This window comes from Embiotoca jacksoni, unplaced genomic scaffold (assembly GCF_022577435.1).
Source record: "Embiotoca jacksoni isolate LCO1_2020_lvr unplaced genomic scaffold, fEmbJac1.0.p SCAF_4, whole genome shotgun sequence".
In the NCBI taxonomy this organism is placed as follows: Eukaryota; Metazoa; Chordata; class Actinopteri; family Embiotocidae; genus Embiotoca; species Embiotoca jacksoni.
This window is the reverse complement of record NW_027185392.1, coordinates 10882590-10903042: the sequence shown is the minus strand read 5'-3', so window position 1 is coordinate 10903042 and position 20453 is coordinate 10882590. Positions and strand designations below refer to the sequence as shown.

The window sequence follows — 20453 nt, the reverse complement described above, 5'->3', positions numbered from 1 at the left end:
TACAAGTACTAAGTTTTAATATCAAAAGCACCCAGGAAACTACTATCAGTAGTTTGGCAACATGTTTGACACAAAGCAGATGACATCATAACAACTCACAATTATGTCTCAACTATGGTTCAATTGCACATAACAATAAAAACATGACACCATAAAACATCAAACCAGAATAAAGGTACATCTTGATAATACAAGATAATATATACATGCCATCTAAATCCATAAATATTTTTAGCTTAAATGAGACAATCATACAGCGTATGAGACAACCGAAACATTACTATAATCTTACACTTCATCAACCCATTCCTGTTTGGACCAGTCATCATTTCTGCTTTTGAAACCCCACTGTGAGACTCCTTTAACTAGTGTGCGTTTTGTGCAGTACAAAGAAAAACAAAAGGTATTATTATTATTATTATTATTCAAGCTTCTTCCAAAAGATCAAGTCACTGCGCAACATTTTAGACATCCTTATGAAGACAAGAAACACAATAAAAAAAAAAAAAAAGCATTGAGTCACTATGACAACATTATTACAGAGCAGTTTCCTGTGTCGATAATCTGTTTTGTTATCTACCAAAAAGTCCAGCTCCATTCGACAAAGCAAGTCAAGCCTTTTTTTTCCTCTTGAAGCAAGTCAGATGCAATTTGTTAATGGCCATCAGTGATGTCTGTAAATGGAGAGTGGGGGACAACATTTTTATCTTCTAATGGATAAAGTCTTAGTTTCTTGATAATACTTTGGCATCATTAAAGAAACATGCACATGGGTCTGCAGAACAGCTTTGTCTTGCAGTAGCTAACCACAGGCAAAGCTGAGTGCTTCATTAGTGAGCGAGTGCCTCCCATTACATGGATCATTATACTGAGATAAATGCAACATATCACATCACACACTTCACTACAGCAACAAAGTGCAGCAATTCAAACTAAGCTAGGATCCACGTTTGAAGGCAACATGATGCTGATGTAGTCGAGCCGCGGCTAAAGACGACGTTTGAAACTTTATCCTGTGTGTGCAGCTTCCAGAGAAAACAAGTCGATTCCACTTCCGAAATCTCATTGTGTGTCTGTTTGTGGTCCTGTTTTCTGATGTGTTTATTGAAAACCATCTCCTTGATTGTCTAAAAACAACAACAACAACAAAAACACTACTACGAGTGTTATTTTTATCTCCTTCTGTTCAAATGTCCCAGAATATTTTCTAGTGTCAAAGACCAAGCAGTTTTATTAGTAATAAAAAGGCATTTAGAGTGCAAGAGACATCATATGATGTAAAATCAATGAATAGGGTGTAAGAAAATATTGTTGAATATGATTAATTTTAAAAGCCCCGTTATCAAGGGGTTAACTGTAGTAAAATACTATAAAAGGAAAACAAAAACAATAAAAGCAGTGAGCACCTACTATGCAGTACTGCAGTCATCATGGCCTTTGTGGTCACTTGGTCTCTTAACAACTGGTCCTCTTGTTGGTATAGCACTGTGCATTAAAAAAATACTGGATTTTGTTTTAAATAGAAACTAGAAACAAGAGAAATGCCTGCGAATTAGTCGTCCATGATGTTCTGGAGCCCAGTTTATATGGAAGAAAGGTCCAGCCCTTTATCAGCCCACAGTTTCTTCTCCATAACATCAAGGAAAAACAAGAGGCCCAATAAGAAGATGGCCGCTACATATTCCTTGTACAGAGCGCTGGTCCAGTCGATGGCGACTCCCCCTTCTGAGCAGTGCTGAGGTTTGACCCAGATACCGTTTGTTTATACAGAGACACTGGGCCTCAATAATGCAGTGTATGCCATTTGCCAGCAGAAGAGGCAAGTGAGGCCTCTGAGGTCATCCAGGTCAACTTCAGTTCACCAGCAGGGCATCTTCATATGTCGTTGTTCTGAAGGAAATCAAAGGAAGCTGGCTCATTCAATGATTTTCTACAATTGTGATATCTCTCATACTCCTATTTAAAGTGTCTTAATGGTGCTATTTACAGAAATATATCTTTAAAGATATTTACAGAAGAAAATTATAAAAAAAAATAAAAAAAAATAAAAGTATTAACAGAGACATGCTGCATGATGTTGGTCTAACTCACTCTATCTCAAAATACTTACAGACCTTGCTTTTATAAAAAAAAACTGACATCAGAGATGCAGACAGGACATTTTGTGAAATGCAACAAAAGTCCTCTGCTGTAAAGAAGCCGGGGACGTTACAGTCATTATGGTTACTGGATGATCCATATGTCCAATTATACCTGGTTTTATGCTTTGACTATAGTTGAATTTCTAAATGTTTGATTTAATAGTTTTTTTCTAACACAAAAAACATTTGTGCTCAAGTTAGAAACAAGCCTGTGTTTCTAAGCTGTTTTTTTTTATTAAGTGTTTGTTACTTGATGTAACCATGTAGCTCACATCACATCTTTTATTGTGTTTCTATTACTGTTACTGACTGTTTTTAATTGACCCAGCTGATGAGTTGGTTATTGACTATTAAATGGTCCCTCTGCTGGCCATAATGAGCATTTAATTTTTTTTTTTATATTAGGTCCCCCCTCTGTCTCGTCTCTCTGTCCTCAGTGGCAGCAGCCGACTAAATTGTGACCAATCTAACTTGCTGTTTTTGTTATTTCTTTACAGTATGTTTAAGGTGTTTGTAGCTTTGTTCCTATTAGTTTTGGTCTTTGATTAAGGTGTATGCAAAGGTTCGACAGTCGACTGGCCCATCATTCCCTTTGCGACTGTTATTTTTTTTGTTTTCAACATTCATTTTAGAGTCACGTGTATTTAAAGAAAGATACTGGCTACGCCTTAATTCTGGGGATTATGTTATTGACCTTTCTGTGGGTCATAAAAGAAACACTCACCGGTCACAGCAACAGAAGGAGCAGCAAAGCGACGTCTCCAGACCCCTGAACTTCCCAGAACTCGGTGCATCTGTACACTCTGCTATGAAGGCATGCAGGTCCGTGATGTGAAAAGATTCTTGGGTTTGGTGCTGTGGAAATCAATGAAAATATATCACTGTTATTTATATCTTCTATTTTTCACTTTGGATTCTAAAGTGTAATAACAGGGTTTTTTACTGTGGTCCTTGCCGCAGAAAACATTTTGCAAATGTTTTCACAGACTAATTCTCCTCATTGTGAGGAATGTGAACTAATCTCGATGTGTAAAGTTGGTGGAGGGGCCTTTTTAAGTGCAGTAATTTCCCACCTTGATGGTCTCGTAAGCTCCTGTGATGAGAGCGATGAACAGAGACAGCACCATGTAGATGAAGAGGGAGATGAAGGAGTACAGATAAACTTGGCTGAACACCCACACCAGAGTACTGCTCTCCTGCATCTCTGAGAACGTCACGAACATGTCGTCGCCGTTAATGAGGGAGAACAGACACTCCGACACCATGGACAGAGAGCGGAACTGTAAAGGAAAGAAATGGAGGTGAGCTGAAAGAGGTTACACTGTAAGTAAAGCTTTAACTCACAGGAGGCAGGATCTTCCAGGTGTCGTCTGTGGCACCTCGGGTATTTAAAATGGGGAAAATCTTCTCTGCTGAAACCTGGTTTTGTAATTAAGCCGCCTGGACTGGATTTTAAAACTGCACAGATTATATTAGAGCCTAAAATAATTTACAACCTAAATGTATTCGAATGAAATATCTGCATGTTCAAGAAACAAAAAGTGAGGATTGTTGAAAAAATAAAAATCACTGTATAGCACTGAACTGAAAAAGTGCAGCTCACTTTGTGAATACAATTTTTTTTTTTCAATGATTTAATGAGCAAAGAAAAAAAATATCAGCAGAATGGCATTTAAATGGCTAAAATCAGACAAATCATCTTCAGTGTGTTCTGTAAATCTTACAAAGACTGATACATTTTCCATTTTCAATTTAAATGCAAATGTAAAGGTTTAAAAACAAGTCATGTTAAAACGGGTGAAAGGAAAAAAAAAAGAAAGTCAAAACAGAAACACAATTAACAGCAAATGATCCAATTTATGTCTAAGAGATTCCCAGTCTTATTCACCTTGACATGGTACGGTCCTAGGACGATCCAGCCACAGAAGCAGTAACCCAGATAGATGACGGCCACGCAGCAGCAGAAGCGAATCACATTGGGGAAAGCTGCTCGAAGTGTGACGATCAGGATCTACAGAATGGGACACGAGGTAAACCGAATTCATTTTATGTATTATTATTTAAGAGGACCTTTTTGTTACCCAGCAGCGAGAAGTATTATCAGAAGTATGTGTGACTTACATTGTACTTCTGGAAGAACGTGAGGTAGCGAATGACTCCCACCCAAACCAAGAGGGTGGAGGTCCCTAAGAGGATGCCACAGAGGTCATAGGAGGATATTTCCTGTTGGGAGAAAAGATACAAGCTTGACAACAAACACATAGCATGATTTCTCCGTTCTAAAGATTTTAAATGAGGGTATTGAGAACATTTAGTGTAAGTTAAACATTGTGTACCAACAATAAAAACTACAGCTGATATTAGACCTTGCACTCAATGCCGATTTTGATGATACTGCCAGTGATGGTGAGGATGTCACTGATGATGAGGAGAATAAACCAGCCGTTAATAAACTCGAGCCGATCTGCCCAGCACACTTTACGATGCAGAGTCTCCCGGAAGAAGTGCACAAACTCCTGAAGAATGAAGACAGAATGAGGAATGAGCCAAACTTGAAAAATGAGGGGTAAATGCAACTGTAAATTAAACACACACAATCATTTTAAAAATCACAATATCCTCAGTCTGATAACTATTACTGTGAAACAAGGCATTATTTTCCACCAGCTTTCAGACTTTTTAGTCACCGTTTCCCTTGATTGTAAATCTGCATTCTTAACAAAGCATGATTTTGCGTGAACTGATGACTGTACTGCTGTAAGCCAAAGCTCTCATTCTGTTGTATATTTCACTTTGATTGTAACACACTTTCCTCACCTGTTGCAGCATGACGCCTCGCAGTATGGAGCGACTACACAGCAGCAGTGACAGCATGCACACCAGAGCCACAGCGACATCAAACGTTACACGTGTGTAGTTCTCAGCTGGAGGTTGAAAAGTTTAAAAATAAACACAGCTGTAAGTGTTTTTCAATTCATTATGGCTGCAGCATGCCTTTACTGCTAAGTCCTGGTGTATAAATAACATCACGTATTGATATTTCCTGTCTGTTCAGTAATTCTAAGTGCAAGCAACTTTTAACATTGATTTCCGCATGTTCTTTAACGTTAACATGTTTTGCCTCCACGCCGTGTTTCTGTGAGATGTTTTCTGTTGCTCTCTTGTCTTTTCTGCCAACCGTCCAGTAATCTGGTGTCTCACCGTGTCCAGAGACGCTCGGGTCTTTACAGTCCTTTATTGATGCCTGATTTTGTAACCAGATCTTCACCCTGCCACTGTGAGCCTTGTTGTCCAGAACTATCTAAGAGAGAAAAAACCAACACACAATTCATATCCTCTGAATCTGCCCCTTAATAAGAATAGTATTTCAGAGAATGAAAATATGGGATGAAACGGAATGCAGGCTGAAGCGTGAGAGTTTGACTTGTTCAAGATGTTGGATATATGAATGTAATTTTGATCTGCGCTATGTTTCATGTTCCCTTAGGAAAGTCACTCTTTCTGATTAATGAGTATCCTTCAACAAGGATCAGCAGGATCAGTGTTGAGCGTAAGATCTCTGAAGATGATACTGACTGTGTTGGAAGTACCAAAACGTCTAAACTAAATGTATATAAATGTAGTAATTTACCATCTAAGAATAACTAATATAATGACTTGACCAACAGAAAAGTCATATTGACTCCCGTTATGATAAATGAAACACAAATACACATAAAAACAAGGCTGTCTCTGACCAACCTGTTGTTCACTACCTGTGGATCAAGCATGACACTCAGTGTTTCACTCACTGTTATGTAAAAAGTGTAGCAGTCTGGGATCTCATTGTTGATGATCGTCTGGATATTGATTGCCTTCAGCTGGAACTCTATGGTAACATTGATCAGCCTTGAAAAAAAAGAAAAACAAACAGATAGAAAGAAACAAATACAAAAGCAAGGTTGTTACCATAGTGACCAAAAATGACCAGAAACACACACACCAGAAGCAGTAAGCAATGCATGTGTGTGTTTTTTGTCAGTGTTCTTGAATACCTGTTTTGTGTGTGTGTGTGTGTGTGTGTGTGTGTGTGTGTGTGTGTGTGCAGCAGAGATAAGTGACTTGTTGAATATCTTCATCAGATACTGCAGAGATAATCAAAGGAGGCCAAACGAGGAGAAGCCACAGCCATGTGAAAAATGAAGCCTTACTTGTGATACTTGAGCGTAAAGTTCTTGTAGCTTCTGTCGAGCAGACTTGGGGGGGCCGACAGCGGGTTCACGCCTACACAATCTGGAGATAGTGAAGAATCAATAGTCATGTTGAGAAAATAAGGACATGCAATCTTTAAAAAAAAAAAGTAAAAAAAAAAAAGGTAAAAAGTTTTTTTTTGTAAAATCAAGAATGAAGTCTTGTCAGAATTATTAGTGTTTCACAAACATTACATGTGATATGAGGTGAAAAAAGATTTTTAAATTGTGTTTTTTCCTCTGTTGCTCTTGCTTCCTCTTTAACACAAAAACACATTGATATGAGGAAGTAGGAAACTCTAAGAGCATGCAACATCTCTGACTGGGATGATGTGTATAACACAAGGTTACAGGTACAAATATGCCGGTGATGAAGAGTAATAGCCACCCATGTAGCATTTTTACACCCTATCTTACATTTCATAAATGGTTTATAACAGACTATAATGTAGTTATAAGCGGATATAAAGACATTTTAAGTGTTTATGATGTGACCATCCCTCCCCTTCTGTGAATATCTGTTCTCTCTCTTCATGTGGGGCAGGAGATCATTTGCTTTGCTTGGTCTTTTTCTTTTCCCCTGTCTCTGGTAGTGTTCTTCCCTTTTCAGGTTCTTCCTCCCATTCGATTGAAGGATTGGGCTCACCTGAATGGGAGGATATATGAGCCTGTTTGCCTCTTCTGTGGTCTCCCTCTCTGGGAGCCTGCTGACTACTGCGTCCCTGTTTGGGTCATGTTGTCACTTTAGTTCCACTTTGGAGTTTTTAAAATAAATTACTGTGTTTTAAAGTTGCAAACAGGGTGTCTGTCATCTTTTTCTTTGGCTGTGTGAAGTTGATTGTTCAAAAAATGTGATTAGTTCTGCATGTTATGAGGTAAAATATATATATCATATTATTTTTTCTCTTTAATATCTCAGTAATAAGTGATATAAAAGCATCAAAAGACTCTGGGAATGTAACCGTTTATTGCTAGTTAGTTATTTTAATTAAAAAAATGTTTAAACAATTTGTAGCACATTAGTTGAGAACAGACTCACTCTAAAAGTTGTAAGAGGATTTTCAGATATTCCTCCTACTCAGACGTTTCTTTCTGAAGTTACAGAAGTGCTCAAGCTGACCTCTGACCTCTAACATTTATGCAAGCTATGCACAAAGAACCCTTATAGAAAATTCTTGCCTCATTAGGTCACCCTCTGTACTAACCACCCATTTTTCTTATTTTTGTATTACTGTAAAAAAAGAAGCAGGAACTTGTGTTGTTCAGTGCCTTTGACAAAGTTATCAGCTGAACCATGTAAGATAGAAGGGCCCAAATGCTATTTTAAATGACGTGACAAATAATCTACATTCAATTCTAGAAAGAAATAGTTCACATACAACAATTGTACATGACACCTTTTCCGTGTTGTTCACATGTGCTGCAGCCCGCACAATTAAATATAATCTTTTTTTTTCCACAGTTTGTCACACTGAGAACAAGTTCACACATTAGCAGCGCACAGAGCTGAGGACAACTCCAGGCGCTGTTAGCATTGTCAAATCCCAGGCCATCACGGTCTCTCTTGCACTGTGCAGTGTCACTCACGTACCTGTAATGACTCGTGGGTCTATACTGAAGGTGTCGTTGGCTGGGTCGATGCTTCCCTTCTTGTAGTACTGCTGGCAGAGGGAGAGCGCGCTGCCATTCACACCAACATCATACACGTAAGCGTAGCGCCCCACTGTGGTCTCTGGTAAGGCCAGATACTGTGGAGGAAATGTGTGCGTGTCCCTTTATGAATTGAGTTAAACACAGATTAATGCATTGTGCATTTAACACACAACTTCATAGTCTGGTGAAGACCTGACTTTTCCTTCGGTGCCAACATCATGTCAACAAATTACAGTGACATTAATGTCCCCTGAACGTGTCTTTTAGTCTTGTTGATACTACAAACCATTCGGCTGTGACATTTAAATAGATGTGGCAGAACAGGAACAGAAGAGCGCTGTATTTCTGACCTCCTGTAACTGTTAATGATCAAAATTGATCTATATGGAATAAAAAGGCAGAGTTATGTGGAATTAAATAAATAAAAGTTTTGGTCGTTACCGTCATAAGAACACCGACAGCAATCAACTAGCAGCAGAAATTCTGTAGAAATCAAAATATAAGTTCCACCCCCCCTCTCCCCCTTTCAACTTTTCTTTTTTACACACAAATGCAACACATTCAAAATCACCCTGAGACCAATTTTGGGGTTTCGACACACAAGTTGAGAACCACTGCCATAAACCATTAGGTTCAGACTTAACAAAGCTCATTTTTGATCCCATGTTATAATTGTGAGGTCCAATTAGGCCTATAAGATTGAAGATGAAGAGATTAAAGACATGTTAATCATGTAATTTATTTCCTTAAATTTTTTAACAAGCATAATAAAGAGTGAAAGAATTTTAGGCAATTCCTCACTGCACGTGTGCAATCTGAATATGACTTTGCTTAACCTCTCCAAACAGCTGAATGCGAATTAAAAATTGGAAGATTGTTTTGATAAGTGATTTCATATTTTTAAGTAGCTTCTCCACTGAAGAGAGCTCACCTGCTCCACAGCATAGAAGATGTGGTCGTTCACGTCCTGCTGTGTGTAAACATCAAAGGAGTCATCTGTGGACTCGTCGTAGTCTTTGAGGAAGAGGTGCTTGAAGGTCATAGTGTTCTCCTCCTTGAAGGTCACCACCACCTGGTTACTGAGGCCAAACAGCACTAACTGCAGCAAAGAGTGTAAGAAAAAACAAAGTGTTACAGGTCAAAGAGAAAGGTGAGAAAAGAGTGAGAGATATGTCAGGATGAGGAGGAGTGAGGATAAAGAAAAACCCTGAGGTGTTAACGTTGTAGTCAAAACAGTATTGAGATGTAAGATGACGCACCTGAGCTGTGACAATAATGATCTTGAGCAGCTGCAGGATCAGTTTAAAGGGCTTGCGGCCCTTGGCATGATATTTATCGCAAGGGCTCATGAAGAAATATTTCAGCTTTCTGCGAATAGCCTCCTCTTCCTGATCAGCCCTGACCCAGTGACCTGCTGCTGCCGTGGGAAGCCTGTGGTTGTTGTAGTTGTTGTCATGGCTGTTACGCTGTTGGTCATACTCGCTGCTGCCATCTGTGGAAAATAATAAATAAGAAGGTTCATTTTCCCAGCGTTATTTTTGCTCTAAGTTTTCTGTGAACTTAATATCAGTAAAAATGATAAACAGCTCTTGACTAATCTTTTACCAGACAAATACAACTGATGAACAGACCGAGAGTCTATCCGAGTGACCCACAGTCTCCCTGAAGTTCAGGTTAACTGAGTCCTGTTTGTCAATACTGGAGCGCGGTTAATAAACTCACCCGGGCTAATCAACTGCCCAATATTAGCTGTATCGGTGAATAATATGATGTCAGATGAGAGAAATTGTAGGTTTTGGTCAACAAAATAATGTAATGAGGTAGTTCTGACTGTCTTCATTCACACAATATTATCAAGACAAAACCACAAAAAACTTCTTCTAAATTTGCTTCACTGCCCTCCCTCATCATCACAACTGACATTGCCTGGACTGTTTAACACCTCATTAAAACTGGTATTTGATAAATAAGGCAGACCCACCTGGGCTCAGAGTTAGTTCTGCTTTCAGGGTTTCGTCCAGGAAATTATAGCTGTCGTTGTGTGAAATGGTTTCTGTGCCTCGATGCCAATGTTACATTTTATTAACATTTCAGTTAAGAGTGGTCATAATAGTCTGTTCTGTTGGCCCAGAATAAAAATATCAACAACAATTATTTTAAGTGAACTACCGGACAGACTGTAATGAAATCTAACTTATAGGAGTTTTTGTTATTGATTTATTAAAAATCTCATTGAGTAAGCATTTTAAATCTTGTCAAAGATTTAAAATCAAAGCATTTGGTCACAAAGACTGTGATATTTTATTTTGTCCAGTCCTAGCCTCAGATGTACTGTGTGCTTTATTTTTACCTTTTGTTACTTAAGACATGTTAACATGGCGAACTAAGATGCTGAACATCCAAGTTAAGCTTCAATACTTGTGAATAAAACCTTTAATGATGATTAATAAAATGTTCAGGGTCATAAAGTGTTCTTGCAAACCACAGAGAAGAGCAACAGGACAAGAGTCCAGTGCTGTCCCACAGCTGTGACTACAACAACTGGTTGTGAAGGAAAGCGCGACCATCACGTGATGCTTTTCCTAAAGTCCAGGCATTTCCTGCAAAACGTGACTCAATCTTCCTCTGACTGATTCAGACCAACAGCTTCCTGTCTGCACCATGTGTGCCTGAGCCTGAACTTTCACTTCAGTTTGACACCTCCTCTTTGTCTGCAGCTTTAAGTCTCTCTGTCCCCTCTGGCACTGAGACTGAACCCTGCAACACCTGCGATTTAACCCTTTCAAGTCCAAAGCTACAGGGACTCATGGAAATAAATGACGCCAAGGGTTGTCCCCTAAAGTGACACTATCGGTTTCTTATGGTTGTCATTAAGAGTGTTAATAAATTCTAAAAACAACGCTAAACTTATATTATTAAATTCGGAGAGGAGTAATACTTTCTTATTTCTTTCTTCCTCTTTAAATATAGAAAAGAATCAGAAAAGTTCCAGATGAAACTACGAGTCTTCGGTGTAGAAATGTATTTCAACCAGTGACAGTAAACGGCTAGTTACTGCTGATATCTATACACTGCAGCAGACGAAGTGAGACGGATTCCTGGGATGGTTCAGAGCTGAGAAATCAGAGAAGCCTTGCCCGACTGGGTTTGAAAATTTAAGATCAGAAACTGTGGAGAGCACATATGAGGTTACAGAGTTAACTCATCATAGTTTCTAGGCATGAGAGCTAAAAGCTGAGATATTTCCTACAAATAAATAATGAGTATGATGACAATATCTTTGAAAGTGATATTAAGAGGTTTTGATACATTAAGGCCAATTCGTGAAGGATCTTTGTGTTGCAAATTCCATCATCTGACCAAGTCCACTGGGTGCGTGTGGAACCCTCTGCGGATATTTGCTTTCATCCCAAAATTTGTGATCATGTAGGCAATACACTGCTCCGACTGCGCATGCACCACATGAACAAAAAGGAAAATCTGAGCGAGGAGAATCGCTGTTCCACACTTTCCTAATTCGTCATTAAAAGAGTGCAGCCATGAGAACAACAGTGCAGGTTTGTGGACGGGGAGGCAACACACGTGGCAGACAGAGGAGAGGTGTACACTAAAGTTGTTCTATGAATGTAATCGCGTATTAAGTCAGTATCAGTCAGCACACACAGACACACAAACTATGAATTAGCCTTTACTTTTGTTAGAAAAATTACTCAGAGGCTTGGTTCAAAATCAAACATATCGGACATTTATTCTTGCAAGAAGGAGGAATGCTGGACACCTCTCTTTGAGGGTGCATGTATTTGCTCCTTCTTGCAAGAATAAATGTCCGATATGTTTGATTTTGAACCAAGCCTCTGAGTAATTTTTCTAACATAATTGGTCCTTCGAGCCGGATCCCAACATCTCCTCCTCTCTCCGGACACAGCTTGAAACCGTGCACGGGGGAGTCTGGGACTCCTGAGGAAAGACCTCCGCTGTTTCTTTATCAAAGCAGTTTGGACATTGGTGAGACCAGGACTGACTAGAGAGAGGACGAGTGACGGGATCCTAGAGAAAGGCTGATTCACCATCAAAACATCGGACACCCGGGTAAGACAACTTCTTTTGTTGTTGTTTTGATCTAAAGAGTAAGGTCAGGGACCTACTAAAGAGTCTGAGTAGACTATATAAACTAAAGAGTCTGAGTAGACTAGGTAAACTAAAGAGTCTGAGTAGACTAGGTAAACTAAAAGTCGCGCGCACAAAAATAGGTCAGGGACCTACAGATAACCAAGTCAGGGACTTCGGAAATAGGTCAGGGACCGACAGGGAACTATAAGAAAATTTAAATAAATAAATAAATAATTAGATACTGTGAGTGTCCTACAGAGTAAAGGAGGGCCGAAACCTAATGGTACACTGTATAAAGACCAGTTGCTCGGGTGAACTCCATACAAACTGGTTGGCTCACAGATAGCAAAAATGGGGTCATGCTGTAATAAGATCGAAGAGATACCTCTGGAGGGAGATGTAAAATGCATGCACTCAAAAGGTGCGGATAACATAAAATATTTGGAAAAAAATGGGAAAAGAAACACAGATTCAAGGGAAAACTAACAGCGACAACATGTAGAGAGTTGACAGAAGATAGAGAGCAAGTATGGGGGAAATAAAAAAAAAGAACAAAAAGAAGGTTTAAAAGAAGCAAGGGCATGGCTGACAGAGGCAGAGAACAGGAGAAAAGGGTTGGAAAGGGAGAAGGAGAGGAAAAAAGAAGGAAAAAGAGAATGCAGAAAATAAAAATGAGAGGGAAGGGAAATAAAGCACAACAAAAAGACAATGATTTATGGAGATGACAGGAAGGCAAGCTGATACTCCCAAAAAAGTTTGTATAGATATGTGGCCCTTTTGAGCCATGGGATAAACCATGCCTCAACAGGAGGGATGGTATCTATAATAAACCAAGCATTTACAACATATGGCTTTACAAACTACTCAAACATTTTAAAATCTGATGGTTTAAACACTCAAAGTTTTGTGACAAATTACAAAAATACTTTTTTCAAAAAGTCTGACTTAAACAGACAGTAGCAAAATTCTCTTTTCAGAAACATTGTCATACATTTTTGGGATTGCTGACTGTACATACATACAACCTCAAACCTGTATCCATCTCTGAAAGTGTTGTGAAGCCTCATGGCATGAGTCAGTGTTTTATGGTCTAGAAAAGTGCCTTGTCATGGTGTGTAATCAATATATAGGTGCGGAGTGCTGAACGGGTCCGAATACACCTCAGCCATTGCAGAAGGATGAGACCATTGCCTGAACCACATAACACGGACATACCTGATTAAGTAAGCCGGCATTCCCCTGTGGTGAAGTCGGGTTACAAAGGGAGGTGATATCAATAGGGGTACTTGTTTCAAACCAGTGAAGAAACTAACAACACCCACGCGGTTTAGTTTCTGGTGAGTTTATTTTTTAGTATATCTGTGAATGGACAGTACAGCTAAAATGGCTCCAGACAGCATCACATGGCATCTATTCAGGAGGATAGGACCCTGCGGCCTTAGAGTGACCCTTTGTTTGATGACTGAACCACCACCCCCCTTGTGCAACAACAATTGTGTGATTAATATGATTTTCCTCATGATGATTCTTCTGGTTTTTGTTTTTTTTCCTTTTTATGTACATGTTATGTACCTCACTCGGTACTATCTACAAAATCAGATATACAGAGGAAATGGGGATGACTGTCAACTGTTTGTCACACTGTATAAAAGCTGCCCTAAGGAGGAGATCTGGGAGCAATGCTGGACACCTCTCTTTGAGGGTGCATGTATTTGCTCCTTCTTGCAAGAATAAATGTCCGATATGTTTGATTTTGAACCAAGCCTCCGAGTAATTTTTCTAACAACTTTCCACTGGCTATACTGAACAAAATGTTGTGATGGTTTTACTGATTTATAACAGTCAGAGGTATTTGAGTTTTTCAGTTGAAATTACACAAGCATGATATAAAATGGTTCAATGCTCTGGTGTCTATTTAGTTATTGTCTAATCTGATTTGGTTGAGTTTTATAATTACTGACTCATATGGGACTGTATGCATGAGGTTTATTCTCAGGCCACAGGCACAGATGAGATGATTAAAACATAAATATATGATTTAATTTCTTAAATCCTAAAATGACACAAACAATACATGTCAAGATTCATAGAATACAACAGTTTAAATATTTTCTTCTTGATAAAATCTTAATAAAAATCCTGTGACTGAAGGGGACGATGAGAGCACTGCAGATCCTAATGTAACAGTCCAGTCTTTATACTAATAATTACTTTGTGCAAACAATGCATGCTTTGGACAGAGCACTGCTATGGATTTATGTTAAAAAGATTACACATTGAAATCTAGGATTAGAGAAAACCAAAAAGTTAAAGAGACAAGAAAGATGGAGAGACTGCCAATCTAACCTGATAAGTGTAAGCCAGAGAGTGTGACTGAGCTGGACAACAGAGCGCACGCTTTAAGGTTAGAAACAAGGCTGGTCAGTGTGTCAGGTCTGTACAGCTACGACATTTCAAAGGAAATCCACAAAGCAGGCTAATCATACTTAATACTTGTCATATGTTCTTGGTTTGCTTGAGCTCGCTGCTTTAAAGAAAAAAAACTAAGAATGAGGTCCCTCATTTTGTTCACTCTCTCATTATAGAGTATATGCTTAATGTTGTCAGACTGGAATAGGACATTTATTGAAGTTATTACTCAAAATCAGCATGGGCAAGACCACAGACTGCTGAATCAGGATGAACCTGAACTCAAAAGACACAGTAAGTCAGCAGAACAGATCACCAGCTTCGCAGAGCGGTCCCATGGAAATGAGAAGTGAAACGGGAGCAAAAAAAACACTACCAGTATTCAATATTAGTCAGCACTAATAAACAGGATGAAGAGTCAGCAGATTAACATCACACAGAGAATTGTGTCACGAGAGTAACAAACTCCGAATTTAGGTCACACTTTATTCTGCCGTTTTGTAATTTGCAGGTTTTCCAATATTTTATGTTGTGGCTACTTGAACAAAAAGGACAACATATGTGTTGCACAACTTCAGACAAATAGAAATAAGCAAATCCGACAATCATAAACTAATAAATAAAAACCCTATAAAAATGAATTAAAGACAGAAATTAAAAGACATTTTGATGATAATACCATACACAACACCCAAATTACAAATTGGGCCTAATCTTGAAATTCCACTGAGAATAAATAGGTTTTTTTTTTAATAAAGATTTAAACACTGGTAGTGAAGTTAAGGACCTAATCTGGAAGAGTAATTTAGCAAAATTGTTTATATTGGCAATTGAGTTTAAGTCTTAACTTTTCTTACTTCAGGAAATCAACTGTTTTCAGAATCACCACATGTGGTTCCCTGCAGTTAGCCAAAGCCATATTCAAAGCGATCACTTCCTGCATTAACCAACACCTGCTGTTAACCTGCGGGATTCTCTAACTCCTAAAGTTAAAAAACAAACAGCCATCTGAAAACGTTGCTTCGTCACAATTAGCAAAGATTGACAGCATTCTTATTAACGCCACTACAAATGAGGCCGACGTCGTGTTGCTGGTTTTAATGGCGGGGGTTGCGTGCCTCGGTGCAGAGGAATGAAAAGTAGCTGAAAGAATGTGACCACTTAACGGTTCATGCAGACAATAGGTGCAAGACTCTGTCATATCTTTAATCAGACGAGTGTGTCGATCGTCACGACAGATTGCAGTCAGAGAAACAATAATGGGCGCCGGCCACTGATCGTGCCACCACGTTTGACACTATGACACCAAGTCGCTCAAGCTGAACAAATCCATGAAAATATCCGGCTCCACTGGTTCACCGTCGCCTGTGGAGCACCCGCAGACACACTAATGTAGGCACTTGTCTGTCAATCAAAACACTTACTGTAACTGGAAATCTGCCAACGAATCTAATCGGTGCTTAGATCTTGTCTGGACGTCCATAGCAAAAGGCCACACACAGGTTGAGAGTCCAAAACGTCTACTTATACCAAAGTTCAAGGAAGCATCGGGAGCAAAAAAAAAAAAGCTAACTGATAACCATGTTTGGAATTATTTGCAGGTAAGATGGGATATTTTGTACAGCCTAACAGCTGTATGCTTCTGTAAACCAGTAAAAATTAATTTGACATGACTTTGAGAAGCTTTGTTGTTGTTCTTCTGCTCGATATCTATTTCATTAGTGTGTAAATTCATTGAAACAAACACAAAAACAGAGTTAAATTCCATGTATTACATGCTTAGCCAATAAAGTTCATTCTGACATAACAAAAAGTTGTAGCCATGATAGCACAGAAGATCTTTACAATCAGCACAGTTTCAAGGTGGACACCCAAGATGAGCGTCACCAATTCAGTATCTGACCAAATGTGAAATATAGTCACAATCTTGCCTTCTGTTTCTGAGTTGTGCGTATGAATAATAGACAGAAAAGTATCTGTGTAGAACATGATGATGCTGCAGTGGTGTTGTCCTTTGACATGTTTGAAATAAAATGTCATGCTTTCAAAATGTCATCCTACAAGACAATTGTGTGAAATTTTGTCATAATTGCTGTTTGAATTCTGGCCAAAAAAAATATTTTTTTTTTTAGGTGACAGTAACCTTTAAACACCAAAAAGTAATAGTTTTATCCATGAGACTAAGTGAATGTTTGCGCCAAATTAGAAGAAATTCCTTAAAGGTGTTTCTGAGATATCCCGGTCACAAGAATGGGATAGACAGAGGAAGTGAAAACATAATGCCATGGTATTCATACAGCAAATTTCTTTTAGCCCAAGTCTACACAGTGGATTTCTTAAGTGTTTTCTGACACGTCTTACCTTCTTAAAAGCTTAAGCTAACAATAAGTTACTTCAGTTACTTACTCACTTACTTGTCAAACTACTTCTCGCGAAGTTAAAAAACTTTGAGAGTCAATTCAAAAATCCTGCACCGCACTGAAAGAAAATACATACAGCGATTGTATGCATAAAAGAGTTTGGACATTTGATTCAGTAGATGTGCTAAATGGGGGCTGGTGGTGATGAGTCTTCATGGGAAAGAGTCGATACGACAGTCTCCTTCTGACAAAGTGATCACACAACCACTGCGACCCCTGAGACTTCACACAAGGGACGGTTTCCACAATCAGTACTATAGTGAAGTCGCCTGATTTAGATGCTACTAATCTCGTACTTATAGTCAGAAATACGTGCAGATGAAGGTAAACCTCCTAAACTCACCAAAAGTGCTACAATTAAGAATTATTTAAAATTTTCATTGACCTGTTCATTATTTTCAAGATTAATCAACCATTCACTTCATCTATAAATGTGAGAAAACAGAGACCAATGCCAAATACACGTTCAAAATATCCAAAAGAAATATCATCAAATGTTTTGTTTGGTCCAACCAACAGACCAAAATCCAAAGGTAATCAATGAATTATATAATAGATCATAAATAAAAGTAATTAATAAAATAGATAAAAGCAACACATCATCACATTTAAGAAGCCAGAAACAATGAATCTTTTCACTTTGAAGACTCAAACAACTAATTGATAAACCTATCAACTGATATATTGTCTGCTAATCATTAGAGCTGCAATGTGATGTATTTCTCTTCTGCTCTACTTCACATTAAACAAACATTTCAAAAAGAAAATGTTTGTTGAATGGAAATCAACAAACATTTTTGCATTTTTACTTTTGTAAAATGACTGAATCTCTATAGGCGCACAATCCGTTTTGATAAGCAGGATTTTTACGAGAAGAAAAATTAAATGTTCATCTCTACCTGGCATTTACCAGTTTCTGCTGCTGTGCTCGGCCGAGATCATTTAAAGGATTTAATGCCCTTTCTGTTGTGTTTTTTTCTGCTTGTACAGTACACATCCATCCACATTGTGCTGCCAGACAGTCATTATTAACACATGAAAATCCAACTTTGTCAATAAGAATTAAAGTAAATAGTCATCCGAGCAGAAATGCAGTGTTGAAAAATCTGTTAGGGAAAAACACATTTGAAGTTACTGTCCGACAATGAGATGACCGGGCAGAAATACAGGACCGGCCGAGACACCAGAAGAAAGCCAAAAAACTATTTTAAATTGAGCAAAAAAAAAAAACCAACAACAAGACAGCGTATTAAGAAGCAAAACAACCAGAACTTGTATAAGGTCAAAGGAGTGGTGGAAAGCAGCGAAGGTGAATTAGATGTTGGCACTACGTTACCAGAGGAGTCCTGCGGTCCTGTCGCAGCCATTGGGCTTAAAAACACAATAAACAGGTGAAGGATACGGCTAAAACTAACAGCGTGCAGTTATTTAACTGTGGCTGTTACTGTTGCTGCTGTCACGGCGAAATGCATCCGGGCACCTCCGCTGTTGCTGCTGTTGTTTGCGCAAACTCCCTTCCGCCCTGTCGGCTCACGTGACTGACACATGTGACCACATGACTCGGAGGCGCTCTGTGTGTAAAGTGTCAGGAGGTTCACAGCAGGACACTGATTGGCTTTTTTTTTTTTTTTTTTTTTTTTTCAGCTATGACAGAGACATGACTCGAAGGTTTTTATTATTATTATTATTATTATTATTATTATGATTATTTATTGTTATAAGTGACATATTTTTTTTATATCCGAGAGTGTCTGTTTGTCACATTTATGTCTATTTACTGTATTTGATGAAACAAACCCAAAGCAAAAACAGAAATATTTTGTTTGCTTCTTTCTTTCCTCAAGATTTTGCATACCTCGGTCATATCAATGAGGACTAACAACAAAACATTTTAACGCGACATTCTCCAAAAATGATCCCAAAGTTACATTAATACATTGATGTAAGACCCAATGGACATCTCACATACAATATGGATCCGGATATTGTACCAGGATAAAAAATAAACACATTGTCATGTATAAACTTATGCAGACAAGTCTTGCTCTTATTCATCAAACTGAAAAGTTTTAGATTTAAGAGGACTAATATGATCACGTGATTGTGCACATGTGAAAACGTATTTTGCCAATGGGAAACGTGGATTTGGAAAATGCTCATGGTGTAATGTGTGAAGCCCATGTAGATTCCCATGTGAAAACTTTCCCACATATTTTCCCCATGTTATCATATGTTGCAACATGCGGTAATACATGTGATGTGTATGTATTTTGTACAATTGATTAACAGTCTCCATCATCAGCTTGATACATTTTTTTTTACCTCTCTTTAAGGCAGATGTTTGAGGGTCTCCTTGCGTGTACTGCCTGTTTCAAATCCCCCATAACAATTCAATGAAAATCAAATCTGTAGCAATCACTGGCGATAGCCACAGAAAGGTTTTAGGGTTGTCCGTCAGTCTGTCTGTCCCATCGTCGTGAACATGATATCTCAAGACCATCTAATATTGCACAAATATTTTCTTGGTCAATGAATGCAAAGTGATGTTGGGGGTTAAAGGTCAAGGTCACTATAACCTCACATTTGTCCAATTCTTATAAAAGCGAAACCTAAAAAATGCCTTGAGGGAATTTCAATTTTCTTTTTAGCACAAACATCCACTCAGTCAAATATGAACTGATTAGATGTTGGCAGGGGTCAAAGGTCACTGAGACCTCACAAAACACATTTGTGACCATGATGGAAAGAAAAGATTTGTCTCTTCCTCTTGTTTGCATTGTGGCTCCGGAAAGTCTCTGCCCTACGGAGGAGATCTGGGAGCACTGCTGGACACCTCTCTTTGAGGGTGCATGTATTTGCTCCTTCTTGCAAGAATAAATGTCCGATATGTTTGATTTTGAATCGAGCTTCTGAGTAATTTTTCCAACAGAAAGTTATAAGCCTTAAAATATAAGGTAGGTATTTTGAGTAGACAAAGCAGAGTAAAAATATAGTTATATAAAACAATTACTAGTATGGGTTTGGTCATTTAAAATCAAGCTTCATTAATATGTAAATAGATTAAGTGTATGGATTTTAAAGTGGTGCTGTAATTTGTTCCAGGAGTCAGGTGCACTAAAGTTCAAAGCAGACTTTCCCAGTTGAGTCCTAACATGTGGAACACGTAGTGGGAGCCAGTCAGAGGAGCCAGTCTGATGAGGCCCGTCTGTGCGTACAAGCATTTCAGAGAGGTAACGGGGCAGTTTTCCAATAAGAGCTTTATAGATGAAGAGATGCCAGTGAGTGTGACGTTGCTGTTGAAGAGAAGACCAGCCGACCTTTTCTTATAGGAGGCAGTGATGAGTATTGTAGCCATTACCTGTAATAAATCTCAATGTGGAATGGTAGACAGAGTCCAAAGGTTTAAGTGTTGAGGCAGCTGTCTATAAATCACAGCTTTGTCGTCTAAGAGTGACATGAAGACTGCCTAAACAACCTTTTTCCTACAAAAC

The 20453-nt window shown here is 38.6% G+C and overlaps 1 protein-coding gene across 1 annotated transcript; it reads right to left on the bottom strand.

The window, feature by feature from the left end:
• mcoln1a (mucolipin TRP cation channel 1a) lies at positions 1-18459 on the bottom strand. The gene is made up of 14 exons (XM_069167929.1): positions 18299-18459; positions 9283-9515; positions 8955-9122; positions 7962-8118; positions 6332-6413; positions 5933-6029; positions 5343-5442; positions 4959-5065; positions 4508-4657; positions 4263-4364; positions 4030-4152; positions 3215-3421; positions 2866-2996; positions 1-1890 (listed from the first exon to the last, which is right to left on the bottom strand). Exons 1-14 carry the CDS (start codon positions 18327-18329, stop codon positions 1854-1856), a joined length of 1725 nt encoding a protein of 574 aa, XP_069024030.1. The 5' UTR covers positions 18330-18459; the 3' UTR covers positions 1-1853.
• Positions 18460-20453: the final 1994 nt, after the last annotated feature.